The sequence below is a fragment of the Triticum dicoccoides genome, chromosome 2A, assembly GCF_002162155.2.
Source record: "Triticum dicoccoides isolate Atlit2015 ecotype Zavitan chromosome 2A, WEW_v2.0, whole genome shotgun sequence".
NCBI classification, from domain to species: Eukaryota; Viridiplantae; Streptophyta; class Magnoliopsida; order Poales; family Poaceae; genus Triticum; species Triticum dicoccoides.
In genome coordinates this window covers 677,687,843-677,711,501 of record NC_041382.1, presented here as the reverse complement: position 1 = coordinate 677,711,501, position 23,659 = coordinate 677,687,843, and the positions used below count along the sequence as shown (strand labels likewise).

General features: G+C 45.6%; 2 protein-coding genes and 1 non-coding gene across 3 annotated transcripts; 2 read left to right on the top strand and 1 right to left on the bottom strand.

The window, feature by feature from the left end:
- The first annotated feature begins 4,452 nt into the window (after positions 1 to 4,452).
- Positions 4,453 to 4,571, top strand: LOC119359833. Its single transcript, XR_005172682.1, has one exon. It is a non-coding gene; the product is annotated as a U5 spliceosomal RNA (small nuclear RNA).
- A 469-nt stretch (positions 4,572 to 5,040) lies between these two features.
- On the bottom strand, positions 5,041 to 7,758 carry LOC119356182 (protein unc-45 homolog A-like). The gene is made up of 4 exons (XM_037623107.1): positions 7,414 to 7,758; positions 6,365 to 6,553; positions 5,406 to 6,074; positions 5,041 to 5,325 (listed from the first exon to the last, which is right to left on the bottom strand). Exons 1-3 carry the CDS (start codon positions 7,585 to 7,587, stop codon positions 5,595 to 5,597), a joined length of 843 nt encoding a protein of 280 aa, XP_037479004.1. The 5' UTR covers positions 7,588 to 7,758; the 3' UTR covers positions 5,041 to 5,325; positions 5,406 to 5,594.
- Positions 7,759 to 19,587: 11,829 nt separating this feature from the next.
- On the top strand, positions 19,588 to 20,629 carry LOC119351847 (non-specific lipid transfer protein GPI-anchored 2-like). Its single transcript, XM_037618638.1, has 3 exons — positions 19,588 to 20,008; positions 20,100 to 20,162; positions 20,279 to 20,629. Exons 1-3 carry the CDS (start codon positions 19,672 to 19,674, stop codon positions 20,446 to 20,448), a joined length of 570 nt encoding a protein of 189 aa, XP_037474535.1. The 5' UTR covers positions 19,588 to 19,671; the 3' UTR covers positions 20,449 to 20,629.
- The last annotated feature ends 3,030 nt before the right edge of the window (positions 20,630 to 23,659 follow it).

Here is a 23,659-nt window from a genome sequence, read left to right as displayed (position 1 = left end):
CATAGCTGCTTCGGAAGCAGCAAATGAAGGAGTCCGGATGAAGGCGTTCATATCCGATCTAGGTGTCATACCTAGTGCATCGGGTCCAATGAAAATCTTTTGTGACAATACTGGTGCAATTGCCTTGGCAAAGGAATCCAGATTTCACAAGAGAACCAAGCACATCAAGAGACGCTTCAACTCCATCCGGGATCAAGTCTAGGTGGGAGACATAGAGATTTGCAAGATACATACGGATCTGAATGTTGCAGACCCGTTGACTAAGCCTCTCTCACGAGCAAAACATGATCAGCACCAAGGCTCCATGGGTGTTAGAATCATTACTGTGTAATCTAGATTATTGACTCTAGTGCAAGTGGGAGACTGAAGGAAAAATGCCCTAGAGGCAATAATAAAGTTATTATTTATTTCCTTATATCATGATAAATGTTTATTATTCATGCTAGAATTGTATTAGCCGGAAAAATGATACATGTGTGAATACATAGACAAACAGAGTGTCACTAGTATGCCTCTACTTGACTAGCTCGTTAATTAAAGATGGTTATGTTTCCTAACCATAGACATGAGTTGTCATTTGATTAATGAGATCACATCATTAGGAGAGTGATGTGATTGACTTGACCCATTCCGTTAGCTTTGCACTTGATCGTTTAGTATGTTGCTATTGCTTTCTTCATGACTTATACATGTTCCTATGACTATGAGATTATGCAACTCCCGTTTATCGGAGGAACACTTTGTGTGCTACCAAACGTCACAATGTATCTGGGTGATTATAAAGGTGCTCTACATGTGTCTCCAAAGGTACTTGTTGGGTTGGCGTATTTCGAGATTAGGATTTGTCACTCCGATTGTCGGAGATGTATCTCTGGGCCCACTCGGTAATACACATCACTATAAGCCTTGCAAGCATTGTAACTAATGAGTTAGTTGCGGAATGATGTATTACGAAACGAGTAAAGAGACTTGCCGGTAACAAGATTGAACTAGGTATTGAGATACCGACGATCGTATCTCGGGCAAGTAACATACCGATGACAAAGGGAACAACGTATGTTGTTATGTGGTTTGACCGATAAAGATCTTCGTAGAATATGTAGGAGCCAATATGAGCATCCAGGTTCCACTATTGGTTATTGACCGGAGATGTGTCTCGGTCATGTCTACATTGTTCTCGAACCCGTAGGGTCCGCACACTTAAAGTTCGGCGACGATCGGTATTATGAGTTTTAGTGTTTTGATGTACCGAAGGTAGTTCGGAGTCCCGGATATGATCACAGACATAATAAGGAGTCTCGAAATGGTCGAGACGTAAAGATCGATATATTGGACAACTATGTTTGGACACTAGAAGGGTTCCGGGAGGTTTCGGGCATATACCGGAGTATCGAGGGGTTACCAGAACCCCCCGGGGAGTTAATTGGGCCTCATGGGCCCTGGTGGGAGAAGAGGAGGGGCGGCCAGGGCAGCCGCGCGCCCCTCCCCTCTAGTCCGAATTGGACAAGGAGGGGGCGGCACCCCCCTTTTTCCTTCTCTTCCTCTCTCCCTTCCTTCCCTTCTCCTACTCCTACTTGGAAGGGGGGAGTCCTACTCCCGGTGGGAGTAGGACTCCTCATGGGGCGCGCCTAGGGAGGCCGGCCTCCTCCCCCTCCTCCACTCCTTTATATACGGGGAGGGGGCACCCCTTGGAGACACAACAATTGATCATTGATCTCTTAGCCGTGTGCGGTGCCCCCCTCCACCATAATCCACCTCGATAATATCGTAGTGGTGCTTAAGCGAAGCCCTGCGTCGGTAGCATCATCATCACTGTCATCATGCCGTAGTGCTGACGAAACTCTCCGGTGAAGCTCTGCTGGATCAGAGCTCGCGAGACGTCATCGAGTTGAACGTGTGCTGAACTCGGAGGCCGCGCGTTCGGTACTTGGATCGGTCGGATCGTGAAGACGTACGACTACACCAACCACGTTGTGCTAACGCTTCCGCTTTCGGTCTACGAGGGTACGTGGACACACTCTCCCCTCTCGTTGCTATGCATCACCATGATCCTGTGTGTACGTAGGAAAATTTTGAAATTACTATGTTCCCCAACAATCCGGCTCCACGTATTCCTTTTGTTCATGATATTGCTTCCAAATCTTCTCCCAATACTTGTTCCTCTTTTGCACGGTGCCGCATATTGGATCCATTGTTGTGGCCAACCAAACTTTGACCAACAAGATATCCTCAATGTTGTGAATGTCAGACCTCTTGCATTTGTCGTCTTTGCCTTCTTCTTGATCGAATTGGGATTTTATGTTTTCCAACTTCAAATGAAGGGCAATTTGGATCACCCAATTCGTAGTCCATTTGGGTCAGTCCTTGATTATCATTAATCATGTCCGACATGAACAACTCTAAATGATCATGGTTTGCAAGCATTCATCATGTCCAAAAATAGCGATGTATGCAAAACAATGAATATGGCGTATTCAAAGTTGATCGAACATGAGGAACAAGAACATACCGAGTAGTATTGCATCATGCCATCAACAGGTCGTGGGCAGCCTGGGCGCTGCTGATGCCTATGTTTGTCCGCGCCTGAGTGAGCTACGGTGAGTGACAGACGTCCACCAGCAACATCTGTGTGGTGCAAAGCTATTTGAAATGCCCCAATTGGCTGTTAGATCCTCCTCTGTCCCAACCTGGTCCGACGGTGCAATCCTTGCCGGCGGTAGGATGGGTGGGGTGCGGGCTTCAGGCCGCGGCGAGGGGGACAACTGCTCGTCCATGTCCGCATCCGCTCCATGCGATGCCACCGCTTCCTTCTCTCGTTGCCAGCGGCGCCAGTTTCTCCGGGTGATGTTCTCTGACTTGCACGACAAAGCCGAGGACGGACACGGGCTGTTGAAACGGACACAGCCTCTGTCGCAGCGGTCGGGTACGGGTTGGACGGCATCTAGGACGACGAATTGGAACCGGCGGTGAGGATGGGGAGCAAGGGTGGCAGATGGCAAGGGCTCAGAGGCGGCAAAGGTTGGAGGAAGGGGGATGAGGGGGAAGTTTGGTGGTTTTGGTGCAATTTGTGGTGGCGTAGGGCTGTCGGGTTCGATATGGAGGACGCGCCCGGGCGCCCCCTTATCTGCCCTATTTTTGGTCTAGATATGAGGGGTGGCGGTCAGCCCGGGCATTTTGAGGCGCCCATCCGGGTCGGGCTTTCTCGACCGGTCAGTGACCGGGGCATCCGCCTGGGCGTTTGAGGCGGATTCGGGGCGCTCGACTGCAGATCCCCTTAGGAGGACACTGCTATCTCTAGCCTACCAGAGTTCGAGTCCTAGACTTAGGGCCTGTTCGGCAACACTCCAGCTCCGAACTCCACGACCGGAGCGGCCGGAGCGTGCCGGACGCATCAGCTCTGCGAGTCTGTCGCGGAGAGCGGAGCGGCGCGCAGTGCAATTTCACAGAGCGGCATGACCCTCGCTCCTCGTTTCACCAGAAGTAGGATCTAATCGAAATTACAAAACGTGCCACCGCCAAGTGCCACCAATTAAACGGTACGAATCTATTCTCTCCAGCGTTAGCAGTTGGTGCTCCACTCGTGGATTTTCTTACCCACCCGAACAACCCATACTTGACCGTAATGCGCTGCCAGCCAACATTCTCACGGAGCAGAGCCAGCCGAACACAGGCGCTCCATCGGGAGAACGCTTCCTGCGGGGAGCGGAGCGGAGCGACATGTTTTTATGAAGTGGAGGTTTGTCGAACGGGCTCTTAACATTGGTCATTGCATTATTCCTGAATTTATTTCAGCCTTCCGGCGATGTTCGTTTAGTGGGTGGAGACGTTCTCGTCGACTACGAGACACCTAGGGTGACTTCATAAAGATCTTAAGATGTTATACTTGCTCGCTCTCTCGGGATGCTTATATGATGTGCGTGTGTGTGTTTATAGGTGCGAATGTATGCTTGTATATGTGAACGGCTTCGACTGTACTGTATTTTAAAAAATTGATATGTTTAAGATTCTAGTAAAAAAAAGTTAAATACTCCAGTAAATTATACTGTAAGATTTGATTTGATCTGGTTGATGGCCATTGGTATTTGGGAAGCTCTTGCGCAAAATGTCCTTCGATTGTTGACAAGCAGTTTATGGCAAAAAGCCCCTAAAAAGGAAGTTTATATTGACAAAAAGAAAAGGAGGCAGTATAATTTTTTTCAGAGAAAAAAAAAGGTGGGCACACAGGCACTGGGCTATTTCTGCTTTAGCGAAGAGCTCTCTAGGCTAGCCAATTATAGACCGGTCCATAGTTGTGGAGCTGTCATGGGCCTGGCCCATTTGTCCCAGAGAAGCTCACAGCCGCACGGCAGGCACAGGGCGCGGTGGAGATTAGTCCCACCTCGCCCGCCCAGGCGAGCTGCCAGCGGAGGGATGCTATATAAGGAGCACCCGGGCGGCATGAGGAAAGAACGCAGCTGCGCGGTGAGCACAAAGCGAACTATTCTTTCGCCTTTTACTAAAGAATACCGTGTGCATGCCGCAAATAGCAGCATACGCTAATTTTTGAAGGGATCCTCCTACTGCTGGAGGGCCCCACAATTCTCAAACTCAAATTTTCACAAGAATGTCTTGCAGGGTTTCTGCATCTGTATCTCTGAAGCGAAGTCTTCTTTCAGGCGGGTTGCTTGCACAATAGTGCGTTTGATTTTTACCGTTAATTCGCTCTTGATGCTTGTTTCATATAACGGTCTGTTTTAACTTCATCTGTTCCGGAATGATGTATTTAAGCAATAATCGTGATGCTTGATTTAACAGTTATCTCAGTCTTACTCTGTCTTGCTGCTCTTACAGAATGATGTGTTTCAGTCTTACATGTACCACTGCTGATGGCAAAAAAAAAAAAAACTAGTTCTAGTCATGCCATGAAAGTTTTGGTATGTATGATTTTAGTCAAATCAAATCATAGCATTAGCATGGTAGAAACTTTTCTGATTACAGTATGAGTGCGCTACTATTCATCACATTCGTCGCAGTTGAACAAAAAAGGAACCAGTACGATCATGAAATTTTAGCATCAAATTTGCAGGCTGAAATTGTGAGAAAGATGTCTTGGGGCAGACACAAATAAGCTTTTTATACATGATGAATGCACAAAATCTATGTACAGAGACTGCTAGGCTATAAAATCTACGAAGATGAACAATGGGCTAAGAATCTAAGATTGTTAGCTTGAATCTAAAGGGGTTCCCTACAGGATTTGCATGCTGTGCTCCATCCCACGGCTGCGCTGAAAACATGATTTTACTCCAGACTTGTTTCCTCGGCTAAGTTTCCAGATCCAGAAACCTGCGTAATAATGTGAACATTAGCAAGCCAACACGTGCACCGCGACTCAAAATCTAGTGAAATCTGAATGTGAGAACTACCTGAGCATGAGAGCAGCGGGTACTTATGTCTTCACCCGCCGGTGAGCTTGAGTTAAACAAACACCAATCGGCAACACTTCATCCAAGTATGTCAAGATGTAACCGAACAGATGGGACCAAAGTTAGTAGGAATGCTGTCAAACGGCTATCCACAGACCATGGACTAAACTTATTTATTGATGATCCCATTCACTTCACGGTACGCACACCGATGGTTCTGACTTTGAATTTATACCGAGGCAAGTCATCTTCCTCATCATCCTCGTCATCTTCACTCGAATCATCCTCAACTTTGTCCCATTTCGAGTAATCAAGCCCTGAATGGCCCTTCGGTTTTTGGATGGTCCCCCGACACTCGGGTTTTGAAGGCAGACTGGGAGACACTTGAACCTTTGGAGCTTCCGTTAAAGGTTCCTTGTGATCAAGCTCTGAATGGCCCTTTGGTTTTTGTATGGTCCCCCCACCCTCGGGTTTTGAAGGCAGATTGGGAGGCACTTCAACCTTCAGAGCTTTTGTTACAGGTTTATTCTCAAGAATCACTTTTGCAGAAGGTTGATCAGACTTAACAACGACAGTCTCATTCTTTGTATTGTCTTTTGGTGGCAGATCTTCTTTGTCTTCTTCAGTATACAGGGACTCCTCTTCAGACTCTGGAATGGGGGCTAGCGACTTCAAAGTTCACAATCATGCAAGAGACAGGCAGTAAAACTTGGTCAGTCAACTCAAGAGATAGAATTGTTTGAGCATCCAAGAGCATAAAGAAGAGAGAAGTTGATACACTGATGTCAACTGCCAAAAATTTACATTCTAAACAACAAAGCCATGCTCTGTTCCTTAAATCTTGCTTTCGAATTATTGAAGGGATATCCTTGTACTTATATATACTTACATCTGATGGCACTGCATTTGAAGTAAAGCTTATGCAAGAAACTAGAACAGATTCAGTTAAAGAAGCATACCAGCTGTGTCTTCAGTCGAGCATGAAGATTCCTATATACTTCAGAGGATGGATTTATCTCAATTAGCCGGTTTACATCAAATAGAGCCGACTGGTAATCTTTTAGAGTGACAAGAGTCTGGGCACGTAGCATCAGAGCTCCAGCATGCTCGGTATCCAACTCGAGGACAGATGTGCACTCTTCTGCAGCCTATAAGATTATGATAAAAGAAGAAAATTCAGTGTTGCTAACCATGATGATAACATAGAAAAAAGTACAATAAATGATGTCAGGAGTACTTATTTCAGAGAAATACACAACCACTGTTGTTTTAGTCGCCTGCACACCATCTACTACAGTATGCTTCGTAACAGTGCACATTTCTCATGCACATATTAGATCATCAATGCAGATATACTTTTTTTTAGCCCAATACAGATATACTTGACTACTCAATGGAATTTCATTTTAACACCACAATAAATTTTCACCATAGAAACAGTCCATTCAATATCAAAACCCAGTCGGTCAGATGTATCAGTCAGGCTTCACAAAAGTGCTAGACGGTTCAGAGCCTGAGACACGGTTAAAAATTTCGCAAGTCCATGGTTCAAGCATTGTTCACTAGTCCATCGGAAATGCTATGTAGTATGTACACGTTCAGTTTTTATCTTCTGCACGTCTGCTAATTTTGGGAAAGCAACAACCAAAGCAAGGTATCACTTGGCCTGGCAGCTTAACCAATTCAGTCAAGGCAGTAAACTGGATTCTGATACCCCTTACAGCGCTAAATTTAGCAGCAGGTCAGCCAAATTTAGACACCACAACGGTAAACAGGGTACGATTCATGAGCTGTGCTGGCAAATCGTGGCCACAAAGATCATGATAAGAGAGCGATTCAAGCACCCTAAAGCCCACAGGTTCGCGGAAATCTCGAAACCCAGAGGGCTAAAGACCATACCTTCGCCCTAAACGACAACCCCAGGCGCCCGCCGCACCGAAATCTACCCAGAGTCAAAACAATCCAGGACAAGTGTAATCAGCAAAGGGAAGCCGGGGAACGACGAGACCTTGTGGAAGTCGTGGAGCTTGAGGTAGCAGGCGGCGCGGTTGCTGTGCAGGGCGATGCGCTGCGCGGGGCCCCGCGCCGCCGCCAGCGCCGCCGAGTAGAGCTCGAGCGCCTCCCGGTGGCGGCCGCCCCGGTAGAGCTCGTGCGCCCTCTCCACCGCCTCCGCCCCCGCCATCCTCACGGTACGATCTGGGGCCGAGCGAGCCGGAGCTTGATTGATTTGGGGGAGGGGAGGGGAGGTCGTGGAATTTGGGGGGATACTAACGAGGGGAATCGAGAATGACCTGTTGTCGGGCGCTGGGGAGATTTGAAGGCGTTTGAATGTGCACGGATGATAGCGGGTTGTCGGGCGCGGCCGCGAGGAACACGGCCGAGATTGTCTCGCCCTTTACTCTTTCCGCGAATTGACGGAATTGCCCCTCGTCCAGAACCTCGATCTTTCCGAGTCCTCCACAGCTGGGAGCCCGTGTTGTGGTTGTAGCTTGTGGTAGGTGCCTAGGTGGTTGGTGTGAGGAAATGGAAAAGAATTGTGGGTGCGTATGATCTTAGCAGTACTGTTTTGGCAATATGAGTGAAATCATTTTTTTCAAGTTTTGTAAAATTAGAAGAAAAAATATACATACAAAGACCGGAATTGTTATCTGGCTGACATTCTCTGGGAGGGGGATGACAAAACGAACACATTTTGATGACAGTTTTAGTTGCGACGCGAGATCAAACAACGACAGTTTTTAGAAAAATATATATTTCTCTGAAGAAATTGTCAGTAAAAAAAAGTTTCAAATGCCATCCCTCCTAGCAAACGTTCACTGCGTATTGGAATCCATAAAGAATGGGTAGCAACTTATCCGTCTTAGTTTTCGTACAAAAGTATGATGCCTTGGCGGTTCCAGTTCAAAGCTTCCCCAATTGTCGAGATTTTATTTTGACCATCAGTTAGACCAATATTCAGTGAGTTATATGACACAAAAGTTATACCGATGAACATTTTTCAAATATGAATTCATTGGATAATTTTTGTGACACGTAACTCACATTTAATTCATGAGTTGTACAAACATCACAAATTGAGTCACACAGGTACTACAAAACAACTGTGTAACTTGTGTTCACATTTGATTTTTCACATAATGCAAATGAACGTATATTCTCACAACAATGATGCGGATAGGTTTCTACTTACGTGTACGATCATAATGTAATTTTTCTAAGTTTTATAAAACGAGATCGTATGTATTCAGGTTATGAAAATCCACACCCGGTCAGTATGTACTCCCTCTGTACACTAATGTAAGACGTTTTTATAGTTCAAGTCTCTTTTTTTCATACAGAGGTATTGCTATGGAAGGGGGCGTTACGTTATTGTTTTGGGACATTTTCAAATACTGGTCGTTGCCCTTCTACAAGAGAAGTTATTTTTAATATCAGAGAATTGACCTTATACATGTTGAATTTGCAATTCCCGTGTACACCTATAATGGTGTCGGAAAGTGCTACCCAGAGAATGGGCATATGGATAGCAAAAGTCAAACTTTTTAAGTTTTGAAAATTAAGAATCCTTTTTTCTTTGTCGATGTAAAGGATTGATAGAAACTTAACATCTACTATCTTTTTGTAAAGAACATGGATATAAAATGATTGGCACAAAATTACAAGATGATTCTCGCATAACAAATTATGTAACTTACAATGTAGGTTGTATGCCAAAAATAATTCTGTAAATTTTAACAACTCAGAAATGGTGTGTTTTTTTATCAATATTTTGACAAGAGGGGTTTAGGCAAAAAAAAAATGTTCCCAGTATTGGCTGGGTTTTTTCATATTTTTTTTCTAAAATATATAGGCAATTTGTAAGCTAAAGTTTTGTAAAAGCATTTTATGCACTCGTGTTCTAATTACGGAATATTTGCCTTATACCAATTTTTTTTGTCTGGAGCCAGATGCTTACTTAAAAGGGGCCAAAATAGGCATATCGGGCGAGGTGTTTTCCTCCATGCTCTCGCGACCAAGGCGAACTGGCAGGCGGCCGATCTATCCACCTCATGGGCGTTGACTTTGGGACCCCTTTTCTATGTATGTCGCTCCGACGATGGGAGAGGGCCGAGACCCCATGGTTTCGGTCCATTAGCGGTACGAGTACGGATAACTTAGGGTTTGTCTCCAATTATCGACTCCAACGAGATGATGGTGGCGTGGTTGGCATGAAAGAAACTCTCACTGTCTTGCCCACACTCTTGTGGCGATTCTTACCGCCATGAGGCTTGCGGGGAATTGTGTGGTCCTCGCGGAGGTAGCGGCCGCTAGCGCTTCATTGTTGAGATGGTCTCTTGAGCTACCATCCACCTTGAAGTCTTTCGGTGGGACGGAATCACAGACCTCTGACGTGGATTTTCGTCGTCTCCTTGGGACAACGAGCTTAGGGTTTCTCATCATGCGGACATGTCGACAAGTTCTTGTGTCAGATGATTCAGACCGATTCAAGGGTTTGACAATAGCGCATGTGCGGTCTCTAGGTGCACATGCATGAAACTTTTCAATTGTCGTCAACAAGATCAAACTGGACCCGGCTGGATGCAACGAGAGCACCGCGTCATCGGTTTGTTCTGGTGGTGACATCGTTCATTCTATAGTCCGGCCTCAATGTTTTTTTATTATATGTGGTTGCTTATAAGATAATAAGGGGTTTTCTGCAAATTGGAGCAGAGAAGTGGGCTATCTCTACTTCTATAAAAATCTGAGTTGGTGATGATGGTGTGCCTGCCATCTTTCATCAATAGCCGTCGGATCTAGATCTGACGCATACAAAACAAACTGCTACAGTTTTGCAAAAAGATGCCCGCACATGTTTCCATATTTACAAACAACTCATTGTCTCTCACAATCAGCCTTATCTCTTCCCCACCACATCCAAAAGGCCATGGAACAATCTGGTGTGATGACTGCTGCCGACGCCGTCCACCCCCAATCTTGTTGTTCCGTGCAATGCACGGGCATCTTACTAGTTGTTGCATAAATGTCACAACTTACCTCACAGCCGTTAGATGCAGATTTAATGGTCAGAAATGACGGATGACAGACACATCATCATCACTAACTGAGCCTTTTATAGGAGTAAAGATAAGAGGAGATCTCTTTGTTTTTTTGTACACTACCTTCATTTAACAATGCAATGCGCCCACGCTTCTCAAGATTCAAGTTTGACCGTAAATTGAACCAACGTGACCGACTGCGTCGGGAGCAAAAATTATGCCACTGAATTCATATTTTTTTATATGAATTCAGTGATATAATTTTTGCTCCCGTCACAATCAGTCTCGTTGATCAAATTTACAGTCAAATTTAGATATCGAAAAACGCAGAAGCACTACATTGTAGAATGAAGGGAGTATATGCTTAGTCCTAAAAGGCCTGCACGTGCGTGGATTGTGTAATGCAATATGAGACACAAGACACTTACGCTCCTACAAAATCATTAGAGACGAGAAAGGGAGCCGATCGAGGAAAGGAAAGAAAGTAAGCGTGACGAACGAGACGCACCCAGGAAGGCAGAAAAAAAGTCAGCGGAACACGGCACTGATCGATATGTCCAGCGAGGGATACGACGGCACGAAACACCTGTACTCACTCGTACCAACCATGTGGTTCCATGCGTGACGCACGGGCAAATTCAACGGGGGTTGGTGGTTGTTGCGCTAGGCGGCGGCTACGGCTACGGCCACGGCCACGCACTTTGCTCCGACCTCCCTCGCGCCGCATGATAAGAAAATAGGCAGTTTTTCGATTAAATTAATTCATGAATAAATCATGAGCATGATATGGACAACATTGATAACACACTGATTACGATCTAACAGAGCATGTACTATGCATATAGTAGAAACATCTACGCATATCGCTAGTACTGCTACAACAAAAAGAAACACGATAGGGATAAACGATATATATCCTCCAATCGGCCACGCGGCGGTGGTGGCGGAGGCAGCAGCCGCGGCATCCTCGGCGGCCTTCTTGTCGGCCTCGACCTTCTCAGCGGCGGCACGGTCGGCGTCGGTCGACATGGTGATGACGAAGGTGATGCGGACGTAGATGAACAGAAGCGAGCAGTCGCGTAGTCGCTACCCAAAAACCTAATCGCCCCTCTCCCGTACATGATCCGGAGAGGCGGGGTTTCGGAGGCCTGCTCTCCCGTCAACCGTGTACGCGGTGAACGGGACGGAGTCGCCGGCGGCAGCAGCAGCAGAGGAACAACGTGGGCGTGGAGGCGGAGATGCGTTCTGTTTCATGTCGGCTAGGATGTGCGGCCGCGCCGATGTCTCAGATCGTGGCCCTACCTGTCAAAGACTCTCCGTTCCTGACTGGCAAAAAGAAGCGCATAGGAGTGAGCTCGGCTCGGCTCAATCCCGCAACCCGCGGCGCGGCGCGGCGAGGCGAGCAGAGGAGGAGTGCGCGAGGGCCTCATCTATTCTCAAGCTTCAATAGCATGAGGGAGAGAATCCCTTATAAACCACTGCAACTCTCCTTTCACTTCCGGGGTGGGACTAAACTTCCCACCACCTTGTCATGCCACCTACATGGGCCCTTTGAGATTAAATCTGAAATTGTCATATGGGCTCTAGGCCCATCTCATATTTCAACAATCCCCCACCAGATCTCAGGGGCCCAGTTTGTCCTTTATTCCAAACGCTATTTTGATATACCAGCATCTTAGTGGAGACCGATTAAGGTTGAGCTCCACCTAGACCAAGTAGTTACACTCCTTCACAACTGAACAATGGACTATACCTTGAATTGTCAGTTTGGCGTCAAGAAGTTTCACCACAAGTCTCACTGATACGAGGCTGCCGAAGGCCGACCCCTCGGGTGGAGCATATTAGTCGCACTCCTGGCCTATTCATGAGCTTGCTAGAGATCACCCCAATCACATAGACTGTGACCAGCAGTCGGGCTCATATAGGCGTGTTCCTCCAAAGATTGCTCTGTAGGATAGCATCTTGCTTATGCATATAAGCCTTGGAACACATTAAGACAGTAGTCATCCTTCCATACAGTTTCCGAGAGTATTGCATCTCCAACGGAGTGGGTTAGTAAAGTTACTCTCCTCAGTTCACCGCTGGCTTGTTTTCCCAGGTCCTATTCACGGGATCTCGATCACATAGGTTGGGTTACCACCATGGCAACTCATGTGGGTCTCATACCCATCTCCCTTGATGCGCTATCTATCACAACACGTGATAGCCCTTTAGTAAAGGGATCTGCCAGATTCTTAGCCGTTTGAATATAATCCAATGCTATCACTCCGGAGTTCCTCAATTTTCTGACAGCTTTCAATCTCAATCTTTTGTGTTTGTTGGACTTCATGTTGTCCTTTGAACTCTTCACTTTGACAGTAACTGTTTGATTGTCGCAGTTCATAAGGATGGCCGGAACCGGCTTCTCAACCACTGGCAAGTCCATCAACAGATCTCGAAGCCATTCTGCTTCGCCACCCGATGTGTCTAATGCTGTTAATTCTGCTTCCATTATCAATCTTGTTAAGATCGTTTGCTTGCAAGACTTCCAGAAAACAGCACCACCTCCAAGAGTAAACATATACCCAGTTGTGGCCTTCATCTCATCAGCATCAGAGATCCAATTCGCATCACTATACCCTTCAAGTACCGACGGGTATCTGGTATAGTGAAGTCCATAGTTCATAGTACCTTTCAGATAACGCATAACTCTCTCAAGAGCACGCCAATGTACATCGCTCGGTTTGGAAACAAATCGGCTCAGTTTGCTAATAGCAAATGCGATGTCAGGCCTCGTTGCGCTCGCTAGATACTGGAGTGAACCAACAATTTGAGAGTATCTCAATTGATCTATAGTTGTGCCTTTAGACTTTCGAATCAGCACACTAGAATCATATGGTGTTTGAGATGGTTTGCAGTCCGAATATCCAAAGCGACTCAACACCTTCTCAACATAATGGGATTGCAGAAGTGTAATCCCACCCTCATCATCTCTCAATAGCTTGATGTTCAAGATAACATCAGCCACTCCAAGGTCCTTCATCTCAAAGTTCTGAGATAGGAAAGACTTAACCTCCTCGATCAACTTGAGATTAGTCCCAAATATCAGTATGTCATCAACATACAAACACAGAATAACTCCTTCGCCCCCACCATAGGGATAGTATACACATTTGTCGGCCTCATTAATAACAAAGCCAACAAATGTCAACGTTTCATTAAACTTATCATGCCATTGCTTAGGCGTTTGTCTCAGGCCATACAAAGATTTCACCAACTTACACACCTTTCCTTCCTGACCATCCATCACAAAGCCATCAGGCTGTTGCATAAAGATTTCCTCCTTTAGCTCTCCATTCAGGAAAGCTGTCTTAACATCCATCTGATGAATGAGAAGACCATGCGAGGCCGCCAACGAGAGTAATACTCGAATAGTGGTCAGTCTGGCCACAGGTGAATAAGTGTCGAAGAAATCTTCTTCTTCTTTCTGGGCGTAGCCCTTGGCCACAAGCCTAGCCTTGTACTTTTCTATCGTAGCGTCAGGCCTAAGCTTCTTCTTGAACACCCACTTGCATCCCAATGGTTTGCAATCATAAGGACGTTCAGTAAGCTCCCAAGTCCCGTTAGCCATGATGGAATCCATCTCGCTACGGACCGCATCCTTCCAGTAGTCAGCTTTTGGAGATGCACACGCTTCTGAAATAGAAGTGGGATTATCCTCCATGAGGTATATGAAGAAATCATCACCAAAGGTCTTTACAGTCCTTTGTCTCTTGCCCCTACCAAGGGTTTCCTCATTATCCTCCTCAGGATTTTCATCATGTGTTTGATTATAATATTCCATCTTGATGGCAGGTTCAGGAGTCTCCTCAGATTCCTGTCTAGAAGTGCTTTGTACATTTCTTATGGAGAAAATGTCCTCAAAGAATGTAGCATCTTTAGACTCCATAATTGTACCGACCTTCATGTCAGGTACCTCAGATTTCACTACTAGAAATCTATAGCCAACACTATTCATAGCGTAGCCCAAATTAACACAGTCCACAGTCTTTGGTCCAATGTTACGCTTTTTGGGGATCGGCACATTAACTTTCGCTAAGCAGCCCCAGGTACGTAAGTACGAGAGTGTTGCCCTTATCTTGGTCCACTTCTCATAAGGAGTGATCTCGTTATCCTTTGTCGGAACTTTATTCAGGACATGACATGATATCATTATAGCCTCCCCCTACCATGCCTTGGATAACCCTGATGTATCTAACATGGCGTTAACCAAATCAGTTAGAGTACGTTTTTTCCGCTCGGCAACCCCGTTTGACTGGGGTGAGTAGGGAGGCGTCCTCTCGTGAATAATACCGTGTTCCGCACAAAAGGCATCAAACTCTTTTGAGAAGTACTCTCCACCACGATCTGATCATCTTGTTGGCTGGCGGTTGGGGGCTCGGCGGCAAACACCTGCCAGAGTGCCGGTGCCATCAATCCGCGCGACAGGCAGCCCCTTGGATACGCGGCACCCTCAGCGGAGCCACCCCACCCACCCTGGCGAGTACTAGACCCGCCACCCGGAAATGCGCACGGCATGGCCAAATCTGCGCGCCCGTGCCGCACCATGGTCTCAAGGAGCAGTGATTGCAGCCTTGCAGGCTTCGCATCTCCAGCCGTCCCGCTACCGAGTAGTTGTTTTTTTTGAAAAGGAGGATCATTCTCAGAGCATGCTTGGATACGTTTTAGTCCCATGACTAAAAGTAGTGGGACTAAAACTTGCTAGTCTCATCCATGCTTAGATCCAAGTACTAAAGAGACTAAAATCTAGTTATTAAGCATTTATTATCCTCCAAACCCTCCAATCCAGAACTAAGGAGAGGAATTAAATGAGGAGAGAGAGAGCTAATACATATTTTAGTAGGTTTCCCATGACTAAAAGATTTTAGCCTCAAGACTAGTCCTAGCCTCTCTTTAGTCAGGGGTGCTTGGAACTTTAGCCTCTAAATGAGACTATTTCTAGTCAGACTAAAAATAGTCCCTTGTATCCAAGCACCCTCTGAGCGTCTACATCAATCCATGCATGTAGCCATGCTACCGAGTAATTGTGCCCTCGCCTCAGAATCTCCAATGCTGGACCATCTTTTTTTTTGTGTGTGTGTCTGACCATCTATTGGACATTATCCAATATTTCACGGACACTGTTGAAAAAAAGAATATTCACATACGCATTCAGATGTGTCGAAAGACAAACGAAATGTACTGAAGTTCGGTATTTTTATTATCAAATTTGACGGAATTTAAAAGCTCAAAGTGAACGAAACTAAACTAGGACAAGTACCGGACAGTGACATAGTAGGCATGGCCCGAGAGGCCACCGACACCTTCCTCATCGTCGTCGCGGGCATTCGAGTCGTCGGAGTCATGGTTGCGTTGTGGCGGAAGGCCCGACAGACGTCGCGGCATCACTGATCGGCCGCTGTTGCACGATGATGACGCACACGCTCTGCCGCCTCCGCCTGACACTGGATATGCCGCGGACTGCGCCTTGCGTCGCCCTGCCGTTGGCTTAGAGCCGGGCCAAGCGCTCAAACTCGGCCAACCCCACTTGGAGCAGCTGGGTATTGAGCCAACACCAACAACGGGCGTCGGAATCCGCGGTGATCTGCCCTGGTTTGGCCTGATGTGTTAGATTTTGAATGCAACAATTGGTCCGAACAGATTTCGTGAGCCGCGTTGGATGGCTAAAAATGTCCGAATCATATGGCCCGAACATTTGCGGGGCGGTTCGGTGACCCATGCTGAAGTTGCTCTTGTAAATCTGGACCAAACGGTCCGGAAATTTGTAACGAGTCCAATACAGATGTCCATTTTAGGCTAGACCGGTCCATATGTCTGAAATCCCCCATGCCGACACCAAGTCGGGAAGCTCTCGGAAGTTGTTGGGGAGTTTGGACATCCGCCATGCCAGACTCCAACACCTTTGTCTCACCCAAAAAGGGAAAAAGTCTAAAATAAACCTTGAAGTTGTAGACGAAAGCTAAACCAAACCCCTAACACTCAACCCCGGAAATTGGCACTCTGAACTCTATAATCCCGGTCCATTTTAAACCTTGAGAGGACTTCGCCGGTATTTCCTGAATTGGGCCGACCTAGTAGCACAGTCGCTCATGCGCGCGCACTAATTTGTTTTTTCATAGTTTTTCTTTTATGTTTTCTTTATCTTTTTTCATTTTTATACATGTCTAATTTTTCTCAGTACCCAATGTACATTTTAATGCATACATTAAATATTTGATAAATTTTTGATATTTTCAAATACATTATGGACATTTTTAAATTAAATGTTTTCAAAACTTTTTTGAATGCATGGTAATATTTTTCCAAATACATGTTTTAAATTTTCTTAATGACAATAAACATTTTATAAAACTACACAAACACTCTTTTACATGGTTCAACATTTTTTAATTTGCATACACTTTTTTTCAAACACATGTCACGTATATTCTGTTAAGGTTATAACACATTTTTTTACAACACGCAAACATTTTTTTACATTGTACAAAAAGTGTTCGCACTTTAAAATTTTGTTCAGGTTTCAGAAAAAAATTACGTTTCAAAAAGTGTTTGCACTTTAAAATTGTGTTCATGTTTAAAAAAATTGTTTATATCAAAAGGTGTTCTCCTTTTGAAGTTGTTCGTTTTTTAAGTATTCAAAATTTTCAAAAATGCAATTTATAAAATGTTCGAAAATTTCAGAAATAAATAGGTTTTCAATACTTGTTTGCCCCTAAAAAAAGTTTTGAAAGTTCGACGCTTTGGCTTCTGATTAAATATTTTCGGCCTCTTATTATGTACTCCCTCCGTTCCTAAATATAAGTCTTTGTAGAGATTCTACTAGGTGGACTACATACAAAGCAAAATGGATGAATCTACACTTAAAATGCATCTATATACATCAGTATGTGGTTCATAGTGAAATCTCTATAAAGACTTATATTTAGGAACGGAGGGAGTAAGTCATAGTAGTGGTGTAGAGGCTAGCGAAATCAGGTCAACCGTCCCAAGTTCGACTCCAAGGCATGTTTTTCTCTTTTGGAATTATTACATCGCGCGTTAAGAAAAAAAAAAAAGTATTTTACGGCGCGTGATAATATAAAAAACGCTTTATGCCTGGTGGGCCGTCTCAGTCAGGTCCGCAGCCAACTATCTGTCTTTTTTAAAATAAAACATCATTTACGAAATAATTTATGAAATTCCAAAAATATTTTTCAAAAAATGTGACACAATTATGAAAATCCGAAACATTTTTCATAGCATGTGAAAAACTGTTGGAATTCTGAAAAAAAATTGACAAATGTGATTTTTTAAAAATCATAAACAGTTTTTTAAAATACAAATATAATTTCAGAATTCTAAATATTTTTTTAAAAACACAAAATGAATTGAATTCGTTCCAAAAATATAAAACAGGAACATTTTTTTAACTTCTGAACAATTTTAGAAATGTTCGAATATTTTTTAACTTCACAAATTCTTGTTGTGTTATAGTAGACCGGCCCAAATTCTTGTCCATGAGAGAGTAGCTGGTTATCCCGACCCGGATTGTTGTATTCCCGGTGTGCCAAACTGATCTAGGGTCTAAAATAGACCAGGATTACAAGTCCAGAGTGCCAATTTCTGGGATTCAAAATTCAGAGTTTGATTTAGCTTTCGTCTACAACTTCAAAGTTTATTTTGGACTTTTTTCCCCAAAAACCCACCTAGAGCCTGCGTTTTTTCACAATCTTGTCCTACTATTCCAATCTCTATCCACCTAGAGATTGACGCTCATCCATACCCCCTTCCCCGGACGTTGCACATGCCTTGCCAAACTTGTTTATATATAAGTCTGGTTTAAAGCATTTATATATTCCTCGTATATGAATATTTTAAATGTCTATTTTACGATCCGACATCGTTCTGTTATTCTCACATGTTCAAATCCGGCATTCGAATATGCATCCGTTATGGTTCCCGATCTGCAAATATATATGGAATATGATACGGTATAAGAATTATCCATTCGAATCTGATCTGGCTTCACCCATATAGTGGTAGCAATGCATGGTGCCATAGGTGGGCATGCGCTTTGCGGGATCTTTATGGCCATCGATGTGGAAACATTTGTGGTCTTAGGGCATCTCCAGCGCCGACTTGCAAATTCTCTCTCGCGCGTGCAACCGACTCCACCCGCGTGCCTCGAGTTGCATCGCTCGGGACAATCTCTGGAAAAACGTCCGATTCGAGCGCTCCTCCGGAGCCAGGCTCAGACATGCTTTAAGTTTTTTTTTGTTTTGAAATTGGGCAAAAGATTTGCCACTTTCATTGATTAAGAAGAAGGTTTAGAGTTTTTGGCCACAAGCCGAATTACAAAGACATCACTCTCGCGGCACTACGGTACTCAAATATTTTGCCCCTGCAAGGCACCAACACTTTGAAACATCTTTGATTCTTGCAACAAGAACCCCAACCGGCACCGCGGTGTTACGGAAGACGCGTGCATTCCTCTCGTTCCAAATTTCCCATGAGATCAACATAATAAGAGACATCATCGCCCGTCGAGACTGCGATGCGTTGGAGTCAATGAGATTCCACCAAGCTTTCACCGAATGGACCGTCACCCAAGCTGTAGGGTTCACATCAACCAAGCCAAGCCAAGATTTGATCATTTCCTAAACTCGGACCGTGTAGCGGCATTGGAAAAGGAGGTGAGCCGCGGTTTCCTGAACTTGCTTGCAGAGGGGGCAGCGGTGTGCAATTCACGCAACGAAACGGCCCAAAATTGCATCTAGCGGGTCTGGCTGAGACTAATGCACTCTACCAATGGTTGTACTTGATGTAATCTTTCTGACCACTTAAATTTGTATTTTTAGATGGAAAAGACAAGTCATAGCTCACCTTGTGCCAGCTCGATGATCAACTGATAATTGGTTATGGTAGTTAACCCAACTCTCAACACGTCTAACTGACTACCATACCATCCCAAGTTTCCAACTCTCAACAGTCAACATACGTAGTATAAGAAAAATTAGTTATGGTGGTTACACTGCCACAAACCAACCTCTGATCTACCAACATGACGCCAGCTCCAACACTATATAAACGCACGCAACGACGATGCATCCATCCATCCATCCATTGGCACTCCAACTTCTTCCCCTCCAAATAATCGCGCGGGCTTGTGCTAAACCGTGACAAGTGTCATATAGGCAGCTACAGAGATCAGGATGGACCTCAGGGCGCTCGCCTTTGCCGCTACCGTGCTCCTCGCCCTGGCCGCGCCGGCGCCGGTACTCGGGCAGGGCGTGGCGACGTCGTGCACGGCGTCGCTCATCACCAGCTTCACGCCGTGCCTCAGCTTCCTGACCAACAGCACCAACGGCGGGGGGTCGTCGCCGACGGCGGACTGCTGCCGGTCTCTGTCGGCGGTGGTGACCACGAGCACCAGCTGTGCCTGCCTCATCCTGACCGGCAACGTGCCGCTCGGCCTGCCGATCAACAGGACCCTCGCCGTCACGCTGCCCAAGGCCTGCAACTCCATGTCCGTCCCGCTCCAGTGCAAAGGTACCCACGTCCTGTCCCGAAAGCACCGGCGAGAATCGAATTGTTGAGTTGAGCGTGAAGTTTCCGTTTCTCATTTGGGTATGAACTGCAGATACGTCGGCTCAGCTCCCAGCTCCGGGCCCCGTCGCAGTCTCTCCTGCCATGCCCCCGCTGCGTAAGAACCTCGCTTAACAGTTAACTTCCTCTGCCAGTCGATGGGTCTGGCTTTTCTTTCTGCCGCGATTGGTTTTCACTGATGAATTGCCGTGGATGATCTTGTCGAATTTGCAGCGCCAATGACGCCGGAGTCGCCGGAACCACCGTCCGAGACCACCGTGACGATGCCGCCGGCTAGCCAGACCCAGGGGCAGACGAGGCCGCAGGTGGTGCCCAGCTCTGCCTGGAGGAACAGTGCGCCTGTGTCCATGATGCTCTTCATCATTGGAGCCATGCTGGTCTGATCCGATTCGAGTTAAGCTGAGCACGCAGGGCGGCTCTGTTGCTGCAAGACGTGCTGATTAGTATACTACTAGTACTACGAGTTTTTCGTGCTTGTTTCGTCGGACACTTGTACACATATGAAAATAGTATAATTAATTCAATCATTGGGCAAGTACACAATACTGTTTGTTTCCCCATTTGAAGCAATTAACATGTGAGGGCATCCCTAAAACAGACGCCATATCCTACGCGTCCGGACACGTCTGTGGACACGAATCCCTAAAACGGACATTGTATTTATCTGCGGATCCGTTCATGGACAAGGATACAAAACCGTCTGTGACAGTTCAGATGAGATTTGAACACGTTTTTCATGCAAGCCCAATAATTTTCATTTCATATCAAATTCATTACATTTTTCATTTTTGACATATTTCAACTAAACAAAAGTGGACGAGACTATTTTAACCCAATCTAAATGATCTCCGGCCGTGGCGGCGTCGTGTCTTTTCCAAGACGGCCGCTAGGGCACCATAGGCATCATCAGCATTGACTGTGGCGGCCCTCCACACTGCGCAGGAGGAAGCGGACCAACTTCTCTGTGAGCACCAGGCGGCATCCGGACAACGGTAATGTGACGATCCCTCACCCTTCCGCTGGAGGGACGACGACGACGGTACGAACGGTGACGGCGGTGCGGCCAAGCATACGAGGTCGTCGTCCGCTACAGTAGCCTCCTATATTTTTTTCATCTAGCTCTTAGTTCAATAGTCAAAATATCGTCTGTTTTATGTGAATTATGTCCGAACTTTATTGAAATCCGTCATGTTTGATACAATATGTCTAGTTATTCAATTTTGGTTTGAATTGCATGTGGCTACGGTTGGATGCTGACTCTGACATCAGTCGGTAGTGGTGACGTGAAGGGGAGAGAAATAGAATGCGGCTAGGGTTGGGTCGGCTTAAATAGTCGGACTTGGGGCCCCGGGCGGCGCGTCGGGAGAGACATCACCATCATGAATGCGCCCTCACCTCCCTCATAAAAAGAATCGGATGCAACGCCCATCGGGTAGATGGATTTTTGAGTGTTTTCCGCATGAGTCCCTGCGGTCAGTTTGACATAACGGGCATGGGTCCTTACGGTCAGTCTGACATGGCGGACATGCCCACGCCTCTCGTATGGTCAACAACCGTCATGTATGTGTCTGTAGGGTGGTGGTGGTTGGCAAGCCCGGCCATAGATTCTGTTAGGAGTGAGTTACACCGAATAAGAAGGTCAAAGATTTCAACACGCAGTGCCTAATCAATTTGTCAGTAGGTACAAAGAGACAGTACATTACTTGTCATGGATCCGATGGTGAAATACAAAGAAACTCGCCAGACACGCGCAAAGACAATCAATCCCAACGCATAGCACACACGAACTATAGAAGCAACAAAACAAATCGATTTATCACAAGACTAGCGAGCCAACTGTCGCGGAAATGCAATAATAACCCTGATTAACAAATTACAAGAACCCTAGATTAGCGGCGGGCGTGGCTCCTCCGCGGGATCCGCCCGCTGACACCGGGGAGTTTCCACCGTGGCCTGGCCGAAGAGCGCTGGGAATTCCTGCTGCAAACTGTCGATAGCATCCTGGGGTAGCCCCTCCATCATGTGCTCCAGGTAAGAATCGAACTGGTCCTGCGGCAGCAGCTCCGGCAGCTCCTCCATCGGGGCGACCTCGAACTCGAACGGGCGCTCCTCCTGTTGCTTCACGATTGGAAAACCCTCTTCTGCCCGCCACATATCGAACGCTTGCTGCAGCTCGATTAGATAATCCTGTGCCGTCTGCGGGTGGAACGGGAACTCATCCTGCTGCAGCTCCATTAGAAAATCCTCTGCCGTCCGCGGCTGGAACCGGAACTCATCCTGCTCCATCTCGGTTAGAAATCCCTCTTCTGCCTGCGGCTGGAACAGGAACTCGTCCTGTTGCAGCTCCATTAGAAAATCCTCTGCCGTCCGCGGCTGGAATGGGAACTCATCCTGTTGCATCCCGATTGGAATCCAATCCTCTTCTGCCATCGAGCCGGCTGCTGCTCCTTTTTTTCTTCCTGTTTGTTTGTTGAGGGAATCGAGCCAGCGGCCACTTTAGTTTGGCTTAATAGATGGCTATGTTTTTTTTAGAGGAAAAGATGGCTATGTTTGAGATTCCGAGGAACAGATCGGGGGCTTTCCCGGATATATATAGATGGCGATGGTTCCTTTACCGTGTCCGACATGAGTCATAACTGGGCCGTGCCCGCGCCAAACAAGCTTTTCCCTTAAACCACACAGTCGTATCCGATACCAGCACTGCATAGTTGTCGTCGAAACGGGGGGCTCCTAACGGGGAGCTCCTATACGCCGCATTTTGCGGCGAATAGCTCACGCGACGCACAGGGGGCCGGCCCAGTCGCTGTCTCGCGCGGAACGTAAAATTCGCAAAAAATAAGATCAGGCTACTGCTAGGAATTGAACCCATGACCTGCTTCTTACGCGTGCGACGGGCTAGCCACCAGGTCAGGCAAACTACTCGGCAACGTTGGCAGCACCACGCTTAAAACAAACTGCCAGCAGCGGCAAAAAATAAAAACCAGTACTCCAAATTCCCAAAATTAAACTTGCAAGATTTTTTTTCGAAACACAAACATTATTGGGGCACTCGAAATTTTTACAAACAAATAGGAACGAAAAATTTCATGCAGGACATTTTTCGAAATTACGAACTACTTTTCATAAATGTAAAACATATTTTAAAAAACAATAACAAAAATTGAAAAACTGAACATTTTTCAAAATTAAACAATTTTACAGAAACTCAATCATTTCTTGACTTCACGAATTAATTTTGAAAGCCGAACATTTTTTTAATTTGTGAACAAAATTTTAGAATTATAGCACTTTTAGAATATGTGAACAATTTTGGAAAACAGAACATTTTTTAAAATTCTCATTTTCTTAAATTTCTGAACAAAAATTAAACAATATAGAATTGTTTTGAATTGGTGAACCAATTTTGAAAAATGATTTTTTTTTAATTTTCAAAATTTTGCGAAATGGAATGAATTTTGGAAATCCCATAAAATTTTTGGTTTTGTCAAAAAATGTGGAAACATAAACATTTTTTGAAATTCCCAAACATTTTTAATTTAAGAACAAAATTTTAAACAAGTGAACAATTTTTGAATTAGTGAAAAAAATTCAGGA

Bases quoted from the DNA above. Each gene is read 5' to 3' on its own strand.
- LOC119356182 (XM_037623107.1), bottom strand. From the start codon at position 7,587: ATGGCGGGGGCGGAGGCGGTGGAGAGGGCGCACGAGCTCTACCGGGGC. The intron at 6,554-7,413 runs GTCTCGTCGTTC...ATAATCTTATAG, and splicing joins AGCTCCACGACTTCCACAAG to GCTGCAGAAGAGTGCACATC. The intron at 6,075-6,364 runs GTATGCTTCTTT...TGAACTTTGAAG, and splicing joins CTCGACTGAAGACACAGCTG to TCGCTAGCCCCCATTCCAGA.
- LOC119351847 (XM_037618638.1), top strand. From the start codon at position 19,672: ATGGACCTCAGGGCGCTCGCCTTTGCCGCTACCGTGCTCCTCGCCCTG. The intron at 20,009-20,099 runs GTACCCACGTCC...TATGAACTGCAG, and splicing joins CGTCCCGCTCCAGTGCAAAG to ATACGTCGGCTCAGCTCCCA. The intron at 20,163-20,278 runs GTAAGAACCTCG...TCGAATTTGCAG, and splicing joins TCCTGCCATGCCCCCGCTGC to CGCCAATGACGCCGGAGTCG.